General features: G+C 35.9%; 1 protein-coding gene across 2 annotated transcripts; it reads right to left on the bottom strand.

The window, feature by feature from the left end:
* Positions 1-1,861: 1,861 nt before the first annotated feature.
* Positions 1,862-13,260, bottom strand: LOC107768037 (DDT domain-containing protein PTM-like). Of its 2 annotated transcripts, none has more exons than XM_016587145.2 (10): positions 13,008-13,260; positions 11,843-12,747; positions 10,861-11,544; positions 9,509-10,697; positions 5,030-5,321; positions 4,717-4,841; positions 4,134-4,591; positions 4,024-4,052; positions 3,451-3,921; positions 1,862-3,346 (listed from the first exon to the last, which is right to left on the bottom strand). In XM_016587145.2, exons 2-10 carry the CDS (start codon positions 12,652-12,654, stop codon positions 2,310-2,312), a joined length of 5,097 nt encoding a protein of 1,698 aa, XP_016442631.2. In that variant the 5' UTR covers positions 12,655-12,747; positions 13,008-13,260; the 3' UTR covers positions 1,862-2,309. The 2 variants fall into 2 exon arrangements, with proteins under 2 accessions (XP_016442631.2, XP_016442639.2); XM_016587153.2 differs by having other exon boundaries at positions 11,843-12,711; positions 13,008-13,132.
* Positions 13,261-14,898: the final 1,638 nt, after the last annotated feature.

Raw genomic sequence — 14,898 nt, 5'->3', positions numbered from 1 at the left:
TGCTAGTTGATTCAGCTGAGGGGTTAAATTCGATTGGCTACTTCTTCCTTCCTAGCTAAATGGTAGTGGCTATGCAAAAGGAAAGCTTTCCTCTGTCATTAAATGTAACTGGGAAAATGCAAACTAAAAGATTGTATAATTAGGTGTTATTTAAAGTTTCATTTTTGTTCGTAACTGATTGGTTGGTGAAATAAAATCCAATCGCTCTTATTAGCTTCCTCACATTAGTCTTAAGCAAATGAAATAAAAAACGCATATGAACGTATTCAACCCGTCCTCATTAAACCTTGGAGGCAAATCATATTTTCGTATCTAACTAGTCTCTATGCTCGTGCGTTGCACGAATATCTTAAGTCAAGTATCACATAATTTATACAAAAGATATTTATAAATATATATATATATATATATATATATATAGTAACCATTTGTTAGAGTAATATAATGAACTAATTAATGTATCTAATTAACTATCATCGTTAGTAAATTAATATATCAATTCAAAGCGTAATTGGCCATTGCTTTGTAATTTATATGTAACTTGAATGATCTTTCGAGTCAACTGAAGAGTCGTAACACCAACATCTTCAGCGGCTGATCATCCAACACACATTCGTTTGCAGTCAACTATCAACCTAAAATTGAGTTTTTTTTAATAAAGTAATTAAGATAGTGTACATCTTATTCAAACTTTATGAGAGAAAGTTCCACCAGATTTATAAATCCTTAGTGCAAATTAGTTTGAGTCAGTTAGTGGATAATTCACCATTGTTCAACAATATTTTGTGAAATTAGTATGAATTAGAGTTTCTGTTTAAAGAATTTAATGTTTAGCTAGTTTACTTCAAAATATTAAATATTAGAAAGTCCTAATGTATTACGATTTTATTCAATGTGAAATAATCTATGTGAAAAATAATTTAAGCCTAATCCCAATAAATTTCAATTTCTTTCAGTCCAATGTGATTTAGTCTTGATCGTGCATTGTAAATGTGACCCTATAGTCGTTCCTTTGATCTACAGTTATGCTAGCTTATAATTATTAATATAGCTATCTTATTAATAAAAAATAAAAAAGTATTAATGTCCGGAACTTGAAAAAGTGGGTCAAAATCAGATTTCTAAAACTATAAAATCAAAGACAAAATTGTTTAAGTACGTTGGATTTGTAATAATATACAATAAAAAATATACAAAATTCTTTTGAATAACAATGCGTTGTTAGTTTCGGGTAACAAACTCAAAATGTTTTAAGAAAATAAAATTAGTTGAACTTTGTTTTTCATGTCTTGGAATTCAAACGAAAACTAAAAAGTTTTCTTCAATTTTGTAAACTAATTATTTTTATTTTAATACTTTGAAAATATATGACTATATACAATTGAATTAACTTCCTTCAATTCTAATGTATTTGTTACGCGTTTAGCTAGAGGAAAGTTTAGAATATTTAGTTTTAGGATTTACTTTTTCTTATTCATTCATAACTCTACTTCTTCCACTATTAAGTCCCTATTCTACTACAACTCTTCATCCTAACGTGTCTATTTCTAGTTGTGTCCTTCCATTATAAGTTCCTGTCAAAATTAATATAAATAGTTAAGGGTATAAAAGTTTATTAATATTTTAGGAATATTTTAGTCACTCAATATTTAGCGCATAAATATAGATAGATAAAGGAATTTTAGTCTCTTTTTATATACCCAAACATATTAAATCTTTTAAGGCAAATTATTTCATAGAATAATTTCTTGACATCGCAATGTTCTATTTTCTCTTTAAATCACACAGTGGTGTTTAAAAACGCGGATAGCGGTCAGAGTTATTTCACAGTGATAAAAGAACTATACGAGGAAAAGAAATCCTAACTAATGGCCTCTTTATACAGTCAAAAATATCAGATAAGCACCAACAAAAAAGAGTTGCTTATCTGCCAAGGTTGGAGCAAATACCACAACCTCCCACTAATCATTTCTACACGTATATTGCGCACGATTGTTTTCCTATCATCCAGCTATAATCATTCAAAAAATAAGAGATGAAACCTCCCAAATTGGATGAGGGAAATTTTCCAGGTTGCAGAATTGGAAGGTGCTCTCGCGCCTGCTTAGCAGAATAATTACCTACTGGCATCAAAAGTGACTTCGATTTCCTTGTCTATTTGTGACAAAGCAACAAGTAGACTACCATCCAAAACTGCATCTTGTGTAGTTAACCAACTCTTAGATCGATGAAGTCAAAATACATCACATTCCCTCTAGCCGATGCACCTGACTCCAATCAGTAAGATCACAAAATGGTAAAAGCATCGACTATCTCCAGTCCCTACAGTTGCCACACCTCCAACCGGCTTCTCCAAATGACTCCTCAATCCAAGGTGAACAATGACTGTGGATCCATATGCCACACATTTGACAACAAAGATCAGGGCATGGTTCAGAATGGGAACACATCTTACAAGGAACAGTGACAGCAGCAGATTCTATGCTAAACTCAGGCTCGTGCTTAAAGTAAGACATATCAGAAAGTCCATCAGATGGAAACCCCAATGATGTGTCAACATTGTCTTTCAAATTAGCAGATCCATCCAATGGGCCGCAATCATCAGATGCAAGCAATTCATTGAAAGAGAAATAGGTCTGAGGTTCAAACTCCATATCCTCATAGTGGAGATCATCGTATTCAAACATCATGCCTTCCTCAAAACCATTTCTGGAAGTATCCCAGTCCACCCCATGAGGTGTTGATAATTCAACTTCCGTGGAGTTGTTGGCGAAATGAGTATCTGAATTCTTCTCCACTCCTCCATGTCTTCTTACTGGCAGTTTAGTACCCCGTTCAGCATTAGATGGTATTTCTTCCGTAGAAATCATTATGTTTCCTCCAAAAAAATCAGCATGGGAAGGATTGCTTGGAAAAGAAGAATCCAAATCATTCTCGTTCTTCACATGCCTCCTTACTGGCAACTTTTTAGGCCCTGGCACAGACATGGTTGCAGCATTCCATTCACAATCAGCTTCTGGGAATTGCTCATAGAATTCTTCCGGAGTAGAAACAAGAGAATTATCATCCTCTACATATATGTTTTCCTCTTTTGAGGGCACCACTTGAGTAGACATCTCATCCTCCATATGCCGCTCCGGAATGATCCCAGAGTGAAACTCCGTTCCAGGATTATCCATCTTTGAAGCCCTTGAGCGCATTCTCTTTTCTTCTAACTGTTTTTTGCTTTTTGGATCCAAATAAGGACAGATGGGTATTCTAGTCCTACGGCATCTAGAACATTTGAACCCCACAACTTCAGAAACCTTTGACTCCTCAAGTCCAACAGCATCAGCATGAAACCAATCTGCAAACTCACGGTGCATTAATTATTTCTCCAAACCTAAAAAGTAATGGAACATATATTCAAGATTACGAGGTTAAAAGAATTCCTCCCAGGAACAAACTTACTTGTACACGTTTCACAGCAGATGTACATCAAATCAGGATTGTATGGCTTGCGACAAAGGTAGCAAGTAAGTCTGGGAAAATCTCCGTCTGGATTGCCCTTAAGAAAAATGTTTCTTAATCTAAACTCAGTGCCAGTGTCCTCATTCTTCTTTCTCCAAACAACACCCAACTTGTGTTTTTTTTTCGTTGTGGAGTTCGAAGAATTACCATGCTTCCTATCAGAAGAATGCTTCAATGTGGCAACGGAGGCTGAAAGATGACTAGACTTACCAACATTTACTCCTTTCTTGGCTGATATTTGCTTTGGAAAGTATTGCCCTTGCAGGAGTAAAGGACTTGTTGGAGATTCATCACTACATTTAACTCCAGTAAGGGCTCTATTTTGGCAACACTTTTTGCAAGCGTTTGTGTACTCATCATCGTCGTTACCATCAACTGTTGAACTAACTGTACACAGCTCATGACAGAGACCTACAAAATAAGATAACATCAATGAACTCCGAGACCAACTAGCTAGCCCATATAACAACATGATAGTAACTGATACAAGGGAAATAGATGTTATTATAGTACCTTGGCATGTATTGCACTTCACCGCATTCCTGAGAAAATGAGATAGCATAAATAAACGAACATAAGAAAAAGCAGAAAAAGGAATTTCGATAAATGCATTAAATGGATACCTAAATGGCACATCCGCTTGACATGAAGCACAACAATACTTATCATTGCCATCTCTCTTCAGTACTAGATAAGTAAAGATATCTTTACAAGGAGTCCTGAAGGGGTTTTTCTTTGTAAATGCACTTCTGGGTTTGTTGGCTGAAGGCAGATCTTTTCCCACTTTTTCTTCATACTCTTTTATTAGATACAAAGGAATCCGCAATTCAGAAAACCAATATTTCTCCTTTCCATCCTGTGTTTGCTCTACTTCTACTATAATCTTCATCACGCGAGATGGGAGATGCTTCTGATTTCCAAAAGCAACACCATACCTAATCTCATTTTCAACAACTCTTTTGTCGCATATGTAAGCATTTCTGAAAGCAGAAGCTTCTGTTTCTGGACCTTTTCCATCTTGGACGCTCTGTTCAGGGCGAACAAGGTCACCCCACCTCACATGCATGTCTAGGTACCTCACCTGTAGCAAAAGAAAACAACTTTATTCACTAGGATTGAACATCAGAAGAAACACTCAATCCAGACTTGCAACAAAAGCTTGCCACAAAAGAGGAGCTCAAATCTTTATCGATATATCTCAATCACCTGAAGCGCGAGCTGTGATGTCGTCTTACACATATCAACTGCAGCCCGCCAAACAAGCTGCCTATTTCTTTTGGCGGTCTCAGACCCTTCAGCATAATAAATACCAGGTATCTTTCTTATGCCACCTGCAAGAGAATAAGCTGTTAGTGAACTCTTTTTTTTTTGAGAAGGTAAGCTGTTAGTGAACTCTCATGGCATTTATATATGTACGCCACCAAATTTATAGTAAGACAAAATGAAATATTCTTTCTTTTTGACAACTGAAAAACTGAAGACGTTTTGCATAACAAAAAAATGCGGGTATCAAAGACACCTTGACGTGCTGCTTTCTTCACCATCCTTCGGGGTAGAGTCCCTTTCTGGAATATAAACTTTGAAATCAAGCCACCTCGCCACCAAGTGAAGTCAGCCAGTATATCCCGGGACTCATCGGCAGTGGCTTCAACAACAGCCATTGGTTTCCTACCACGTCTCCCTGGTTTACGCTTATGAGTTGATCCAGCAGCACCAGCAGCTGAATGAGTGGGAGAAGATTCAGATGACCCACCATCAACAAGCTTGGTCCACTCCACACAAAATGCAACTAAGCGGATATTCTCCTCAAGCTACAAACATAAAACCAAATCACTTAACACAAAAAAAGCAGACACAAACATAAATTCATACTACGTTTTTTCGGCACAAATTAACAAAGGACATAATTATCTATAGATAAAATCATATGTAGAAAGTTCCCACAGCAAGGCCAGAATTGCCTAATCCTTCCATGTTCTATAGCATCTAATAAATTGGAATATTCTGCTGCAGTTCAAAATAAACCTGCAACTAAGAAATCAAGACTGCAACTTAAGCGAAGTGGAATTTGCCATTAGTAATGCTGGATTTCATACTTTCTTATTACTTCATCAAAAAAATGCTGGATTTCATACTTCAGGTTCACGATTAATGAACCACAAGCATAATTAAAGCACAGGACCTAAGCACTTGATCCACTTGCAGCAAAAAGAATATTCACTAAGCAAACACAACGGTAGGACGGAAATTACATGTGCAGATATCCTGTATCCTGCAGACCTGCACCACATTACTTGAAAGTGGTTCACTGCTGCTCCCCGATGGCAATATTCTCTTTGCCGTGCAAAACTCTCTCATTATTTTTAACCACAATTACATTTGTCTTAAAGATAAAAGGCCAAATAAAAACAACGGAAAAGGTTCAAATATGCCCTTATACTATACGAAATTGAGCACATTTGCCCTTCGTTAATACTTTAGCTCAAATATGCCCTTACCGTCACATAGTTGGTCCATATATGCCCTTAGAGTTACACAGTTGGCCCATATATGCCCTTTTCGAAACGAAATTCACCCAAACTAATTAGCTCTTTCGTTAATTGTATTAAAGTGTATTACAAATACTATTTTCTTTTTATTAGTACTTTTTTCCTTTACATTTCTCTTTTCTTTCTTTTTTTTTCTTTCTTCTCTTTTTTTTCCTTTTTCTTTCTCCCTTATCCGATTTCCTCCATTAATGATGTCTTCTCCATTTTCATCACCAATTTCACTTGACAAAACTCATGAATTCCAATTACTAAGAAAATTCTCCCATAAGAATATTTTTATAGATCATATGTTTGTCAATTTTTTAAAAAATTTAACAAAGTAAGATTGAAATAATATTTATGTAACAAAAAATCCGAAAATCCAACAAAACCGAATAATCCAAACCGATATAATTGGTTTGGTTTGATTTTGATAAAAATCGAACCAACCCGTTCCATGTACACCCCTAATCTACATAGTTAATTAAAAAAATAGAAAATGTCCAGCTGAAAAAAGACTAACAACTCAAATTTATAACACTATAACTTGAACTCTAGGCTTTTAATCATTAAATTATCTTTCTAGAAACAATTTAAATATTTTGGCCTTTTGAGTATTGTTAAAGGTTGAGATATTTTTATTATTTTAAAGTTTAAACCATAATTTTTGGAACAATTTAATTTCGTTTACTTAGATGGCCAGTGAAATTGGAACTTTATTACCTTATGGGAGAATTTTCTTAGTAATTGGAATTCATGAGTTTTGTCAAGTGAAATTGGTGATGAAAATGGAGAAGACATCATTAATGGAGGAAATCGGATAAGGGAGAAAGAAAAAGGAAAAAAAAAGAGAAGAAAAGAAAAAAGAAGAAAAAAAAGAGAAAGGTAAAGAAAAAAAGTAAATAAAAAGGAAATAGTGTTTGTAATACACTTTAATACAATTAAAGAAAGAGTTAATTAGTTTGGGTGAATTCCGTTTCGAAAAGGGCATATATGGGCCAACTGTGTAACTCTAAGGGCATATATGAACCAACTATGTGACGGTAGGGGCATATTTGAGCTAAAGTATTAACGAAGGGCAAATGTGCTCAATTTCGTATAGTACAAGGGCATATTTGGACCTTTGCCCTAAAAACAATTGGTTTTCCAGTAGTATCGTGATTTAACTAGACTTTCCTCATATTCTTAAAAGGACCGTGTATTAACCATGGCATCTAAGGTACAAGCTTCTACACCATTAAAATATTTATCATAATTTATTCAATTGCTTCACATTATTGCTTTAACTTAGACAATGACTGGTTGGGGTGAAAAGAGGAGAAGTAGGATACTTAGAATGTAAAAGACAATAAATAAGGGCTAGGTTGGACATGATATGTGGGTTAGGGGCACGTTGTTGGCTCGAACCTTGCCGCAGACAAAAGTCTGGTATTTAAGTGGAGAAGCGTAGAGGGGCGAGCCAATTATCCATTGAGTTTCAAATCGTGCACCACGGGCCCTTGGGGTTTCTCGGTTATTAAAAAAAGACAAGAAATAAGGGTTATTTCCCATGGTGCTTACAACGTAAAAAAGGAAACGAAGTAAATATGGATGAATCTGCACCCCTCCAAGTTGGCATTTTCAAACCTCTCAGATGTAGCAAGGAGAAAATGATATTGGAATACACTCCATTTATAATAAACAACATAAGCAAAATGACAAATGCGGAACCAAAGAGAAAAGTCAGCTGACTTATGCCTCCTGCTTAGCCATCACATCACCCCCACCTTTTTTATTGGATAAGTACAGCTTTTGGATCTTCTCACCACAACCAAATATAATGTGGAAAATCGTTCACTCAGGAGTCAAAACTTTAAGACTAAGGGACTGCTTAATAATAACTTTAATTTGAAGACGAGCATCTAATAAATCTTCTAATCAAATTTAATCATATTATTTTCTATTTAAAATATTTATTGAATTAGGACAAAACGGAGCATATGGCTGAAGATTTGTCATTACCATGAATTTCAAATGTATAAAAGTCAAAATCAAAGAAATCCTTGAGAATAAGGGAGATCCTCCTATGCCTAGTTTTGTGTGATTTCATGTCTCATTTAGTGGTATAATCCTCTATAAGTATTCTCTCAACTTGCCCTATAAATTCCATAGCAGACATATGACAATACCTCGGCTAGTTTATACAGCTCAGCAGAGACCTCAACAACTGGGAACTTGACTAATGCATGCTCTCAACATCTCTTCTGAATGGGGCACCACCACAGAAACACTGTCTACCAAAAATGATTACTCTTTCTGGAATCCTAATACCAAAGGTGATTTCTCTGTTAGGAGCTGAGTATTCCTCTTTGACTGGCTCTGCCTCTTCAGTTTCCTTGGAAATCTATTTAGAAGAACAAGGCACCTTATAAGGTCAAATGCTTCACCTGGCATGCAGCAGAGCTAAGTGTCTTATTCTGAACAATCTCTAGAAAAGAGGCATTCCATTGTGCACTAGATGCTCTCTTTGTAAAGAGGGCACAGAGGAGATCAATCATGTTTTTCTTCAATGTAATTTTACAGGTCAATTTTGGCATTTTTTCTTTAAAACCCTGGGCATCAGGTAGCTTCACCTAGAGCTCCCTTGAATTTCTTCCTAGCTTGGCGAAAGAGGGGCATGACAAAGTTTTCCCCCAAAATCTGGAACACTATCCCAGCTATTATATGGTAGTCATTCGGGAGAAAGATATTCTGGAGTCTTTAAAGACAAGAGGGTCAATATTTTTTCTTTATTTTGATAATTGTAGTGTCCGGGCCAGCTTACACGCACCTCGACTAATTCCAAGGGGTAACTACTACCAGCACAGATACCGTGTAACTCTGTCCACCAAGGCTTGGACAAACAAGAGGGTCAATATCGTGAACCTTAAAACACAAATGACTGTGTTCACTCAACTTTCTTTAACATGGCCACTACCAATGTTTTTAGAGTTGGTTGCCATGACAGATTTTCTTAGCTCTTTACATTCTCGGTAAAGTTCTCTTTGGATGTACTTACTCCGACATTTTGCCAACATACATCAAATCAATAAAATACTCACATTACCTATAAAAAATGTATTCTCACACGAGGAAACAAGATCCATACATTTTGAAATATATATACAAATATATATGATAAGACACAAGTTTTACACGTGTTGGCTATCCAACATGAGGTTTTCTTATAAGTATTGACTTTCCAACATGAATTTGTAACTTACTAAAGACATAGTTACTTTACATAAATGGTTGCCCATTTACCAAGTAACCCCTAATACTACTAAAACAAATTACTATTCAATGATCAAAAACGATAAACAAAATACAAGATTACCAAGTAATCTAGTCGATCAAGAAGTGGTAACAAACATTTTAAGAGAGATGATGGAAATGAAAGCGGGCATTATGCTAACTAACATTAACATAAACAAATTTCTGCAAGAACTTACTTCAAGCAAAAGAGATTTTATCACACTGCAACTAGTAGCTTGTTCTGCCTGTTTACGCCATTGCTTTCTGAAAGCTGCACTCCGGAAATTGCCAGATATCAAACCAGTTAAGCTCTCCTCCATCAATACAATATATGTAGCAATACCGGGAAGACTTCCATCACCACCCTTAGCAGGACGTAGACCACTAAGTATCTTCACAGCCCCCTTAATGGCATTTGATGCTGCAGCATTCAACAAGCATCCTCTCTTACTAACCACAGGAGCCTTACAACTAAGACACCAACTACATCTTTCCCTTGGTACTTCCACGAGTCTCTTTTCAGTATTTGGCCAGAAAAAACGCATTGCTACTGATGAGAAAGCTTTAGCTTGAAGTAGGAAATTTGCAGACATATGTTTCCGCCTATTGTCTGAAACACGAGTCTCAGAACCCTGGTTTTCTTCAGAAGAAAGGACAGCTAGACTAGCAGCAGCAGATGCAGCAAAATCTCCATGCAGATAACTATTTATATATCCTTGAGGTTTAAAAGATGAACCCATGTATAAACAACCTCTTCCATGAGACACCGTGACACCAGAATAAGTACCACTAATTTGTTCCAAGTAGTTATTGCGGCTTCTTGAAGTACATATAGCAGCCTTTGCCAAATTTGGGCCATCTCGTTCAGTCCATTCAGAAGGAATAAGATGCTGATCAAGTGAACCAGTGCATACAATGGGCCTCACTTTAATTTGTTCAGATGGCAACGAGTCTAAAGGAGTGTTACTCTGTCTTGCTATTGACTCAATATTTGCCAGACAAAGACCGTCAGGTTGGGAAACTGCATCTAATTTCTCATTCTGCATAGGTTCTGTCGAGAAGTTGCCTAGAAGATCATTTCCTGGACCAAATTCAGTGACACAACTTACAGTATTCTCTTCCCCAAGACTTTCCTTAACCAAAGAATTGAGTGATGGCATAAGGCGACCACCTGTTGTGTCTTCTCCTCGCCCACTAATTTCAAATAGTTCACCATTAGGGAATATGGCATTGACTGGAATTTCCCAGTACTGCATAATTCCTTTGCATATTTCCAAATATAAGGCATAATGTTGCACATTGGCATTAAGTACTTGCAGGACCTTGGGTATGTCTTTGTTATAGTAGTATCTGACATTAGACTCTATACCAGCTAAAGCCTTCAACCTATAATAGAAGATTAAAAATGCATTTAGAAAAACATAACCAGAGGAAGATTTCAGCATGAACTACATAAGATTAAGGGCATTACAAATCTCCACATAGAATATCCCACAATCAAATACTGCAACTTAACAGAGTCAATCAATATAAAAGTTAAGAGACATACACAAGTAGATGATTGCAAGTACCCATAAAGATCTGTCCATAGGGATCAACACCAAAAAACTCTGATCCTCTCAGATTTGTTCCCCTCATAATTTTAGGCTCGAGCTCATTGACTGCACACTCAGGGCAATACCATGCTCCTTCTGGTATATACATCTTGCAAACACCAATGCACCTAGCATGGTAAGATGAGGGACAGCCGTCACAGCAAAGTAAAGTCCCATCCATACCGCAGAGACGACATTCATCACCATTACCATCTTGATCAACATCACGGAAAGCATCTTGTCCACTAACTTTGGAACCCAAAGAATTAGTATTAGTTTCTTTGCTAAGCTTGATGGCTTCTCGGTCCTTGCAGGCAGGAGTTTTAGAGTACCGTGGATGCACTCTGCGTGGTCCAATTACAGGGGCTAAAACTGTACCCGTATCTGAATCGATACCTACCTCTGATTCTTCGCGCATGTCGATTTCTGCTCTTAGCTCTTCAGAATCTAGGGCATTGTCACACAAGATCTGCAGAACTATGAGTTTCCTGCCAGCAGATAGTGAGTAGTATTCCTTCTCCAAAGTATGGGGATAAAAACCTTCCCAACCATCTTCATCTGTGTATCCCATTCCCGTCAGATAATGAACTAGATAAGCAGGCCAAGTCATTGTATCAAGCAAGCTCCAATCAATGTTCCTATGAACAAGCAGAAATAGATAAGTTTCCAAAATGCACCTCACTAGATTTTATAATTGTTAACTTTCCAGTCATTTGTATTCTTCTTCTGACGAATTATCTAGCTTTTAGTTTATTTTACATACCATAATCAAGAAATTTTCAAGTTCAGTGGTGTATTTTTTGGAAGGACGGCATAACAGGAAGTACCTCCCAAAGGATTCAGAACCAAGACAGCACTAAAGTAAACCAACTGACTAGAACTCAGTCCAACAGTTTTTTGAAAAATATCCTCCGTAAAATAGGCAAATGTACTCACCTTAGGCATTTTGATGCAAGCCCAGAACCATCAGATGACAGATTTTCAAGATGACGCTTCAAAACACGCATAAGAGCGACATGAATAGAGTCCAACAATGAGTTTGGAGCAGAACAGTTGAGTGCACCCACAAAATCATCAAGTCCAAAGGGACTCAGAAACAACGTGGTACTAAACATCCGTAAAAAGCTATAAACAGACAAAAGGTGTGATACATACTCCTCCGGAATACCAATATTTCCAGAAGAGGGGGGCAGTTCAGGTGCAGGAACAAGAAGCTTTTCCACCTCCGAACTTGATTCCTGCTCCTCATCATCATCAGACGAATCGCTCAGTGAATGAGCATCAACATCTACTTGCATCTTCTCAACCTCAACAGGACAATCATTTCCCAAATCACTCGCAACTGGCACTTCTTCAATCTTATCAGCTACAGCACTTATCGGCTCAGCCACAATCTTTACCTCCCTACTAGCTACCAATTCATTTAACTTTTCCTTCCTATCCAACCACTCACCAACCAACTCATCGTCTTCAACCAAAACCTCTTTCACTTCGGCAGTATCCAAATCTTCACAATCTCCATCGTCGTATTCAACCCTATACAACCCCGAGTCATAAAACATAATCTTTCCCAAAAATAACCCGTTCCCCTCAAAATCCTTCCTCACATACCTACCCACCAATGCTTTGGGTCTCAATCCAACAGCAGCCCTTTTCTTCCCATCTTGATCAACCTCCACATTTTGCACATCCTTTCTTCGCCTTTTCCTCCCTCGCTTTTCTGATCTAACCACACCACCACCCTCCATTCCACGAAAACCCCCACCTCAATACCCGATCCAATTTACACCATAAACCTAAATTTCCTGCAAATTCAAAATCGCTGGTCTTGACAATCGAACCTATTCAAAAAATCAATCAGATTTTAGGGCTCTTTCCTTCAGATCGCAAGAACCCAACAACAATTAAATCTAACAAACAAAACAAAAATCAGCAGAATCTCAAGTATTTTCACAAATTATACATCATTAAGGTTCAAACCCTTGCGTCTATGTACAAATCTATGAGTAAGATAGCATATAATATATAAATAGGATATGTATAAAAATATACATATATATTGGTATGTGTGCGTGTATACAATGAATGTGAAAAAACTCACCTTGTTAAGGAAAAGGCACCGCCATAGAAGACATAAATGAAAGAAGGGAATAGAGATAAGGGAGAGAAATGAATGAAAAAAAGACTGATAGCCCTAAAACCAAAAGGCAAAAACCAGGTCCAGATTCTTCAGTAGCCAAAGAGTTTAATGGTGTGGGCTTTCTGGATATTATTTTCTTTACCCCATCGCAAAACTCAGTGAGTTTGTGTCCGAGTTTACAACTCATTGACTCCGACGATTGGCGGTTCTGAGTTCCTCAATAGTTTGTAAACAATTCAATTTATTAAGAAAAAGATTATGTCAAACAATTAAAGTTAAGTTTATTTATTTTGATTTGAAACTTTTTCCACACTACTTTTGATGGGGGAAAAAAACTATTTTTCTAAATGGGAATATGACTTACTTCACTTCACTATTGTAATAATTACAGATATCATTATCAATCTTTAATATTAAAAAATTTCATAAAAAATACTACTACTATTTAATTTACTAATATTATCATTAATATTTAATAAATGCTTCTTTTTTAAAAATTTCCAAGAGAAAATATTAAATTTATATAGGTTAATTTTCACAAAATGGAAACAAAAAAAATCTCTTACATTATCAAATATTTCGAAAATGAAAATTTTAAAGGAAAAATTTACATATTATGTGTGTATTCCTTCTTTAAAGTATAAAAACGTTTCAATCTTTGATAAAATTACTTATAATATTTATAAATAAAGTATCGTCGACTAATGTAGTTGTAGTTGTGATGTTTCTTTGAAAATTTCAAACTTAATTGAAAAAGTTCAATACCTGACTTTAAAAATATCATAAAATATAATAACGATTCTCCGTTTTACAAACAAAATATTTTAACAAATTGTGTTATCTCGTCACATCAATAATAACATATATTAACCATCAAATTTTTTTACTTGAAAAAAACAATAACCAGCAACTATAAATACTTGTTAGCAAAGTTTGTAAGTGGAATGTTTATATATGAGAAAGAAAGATTAAAGGAAAAAAGGAACAAAATGGAAGCATAATTGATCACCGATTGGTGAGTCAACTCGGTCTCGTTTTTATTTCCATTAAACTTGTTCTTTTTTTTTTGGGACTTCACAATTAAACAAACCAAATAACAGGAAACCTATTGGCGGGAACAAAAGCTTTAGTGATTTTGTGTTCCCCGCCAAACATCTTTATAACTTCAAAAGGATACTCTAAAATATTTTGCAACAAAATATTTTGTTTTCAACGGTCGTGTTTTCAATATTCATTTGGATTTTTACATCGTATTTTACTAAATATTATCCCATGCCAAGTAGCAAATACTCAATTAAATACCATCTTTTAATATCATCATAAATACTTATCATAGAATAACCATATAAAATCGTTCTATCTATGCTATTGCGGTTGACAATCTTATTCCATTACAATACCAATCATGAATCAACCCTTAATTTGAGAAATATCTAAAATCATGTTTCGGAGATCTCATTATTTCTTAATATGATCGGGGTATATGTATATACTTTACTTGTATGTGTGTGCATTTTTTTTTTTGCATGTTTTAGTGATATACATTTTTGTCACGATCCAAACTGAAGGGCCGGGACGGGCACCCTGTGCCTAATTCAATCGAGTACCAACGTACCGTATCCTTCTTATTATACTATCAAGGGTAAATGAGCCTAAAAGGCCGTCATGAGATAATCAGAATTAAACATAAGATAATACTCGACATAGGCCGTCATGAGATAATCAGAATCAATTCAGGTTTCTCGGCACTAGAATCACGTTAGAAGACTTGAAATCACCTAGGGTTGTTATGAAAACCTTGGGAGAGTATTTTATAGAACTTAAACCACTTTAAACAACTCCCCGCATGAGT

This window comes from Nicotiana tabacum, chromosome 9, assembly GCF_000715075.1.
Source record: "Nicotiana tabacum cultivar K326 chromosome 9, ASM71507v2, whole genome shotgun sequence".
Classification (NCBI taxonomy): Eukaryota; Viridiplantae; Streptophyta; class Magnoliopsida; order Solanales; family Solanaceae; genus Nicotiana; species Nicotiana tabacum.
Note: the sequence above shows the minus strand (reverse complement) of the source record. Positions and strands in the feature narration are given on the sequence as shown.

Excerpts from the sequence above, each read along its gene's own strand:
- LOC107768037 (XM_016587145.2), bottom strand. The coding sequence starts at position 12,654 with ATGGAGGGTGGTGGTGTGGTTAGATCAGAAAAGCGAGGGAGGAAAAGG. Across the intron at positions 4,842-5,029 it reads GAAGAAAGCAGCACGTCAAG|GTGGCATAAGAAAGATACCT; the intron begins GTGTCTTTGATA and ends ATTCTCTTGCAG. Across the intron at positions 3,922-4,023 it reads GAAGTGCAATACATGCCAAG|GTCTCTGTCATGAGCTGTGT; the intron begins GTACTATAATAA and ends CTTATTTTGTAG.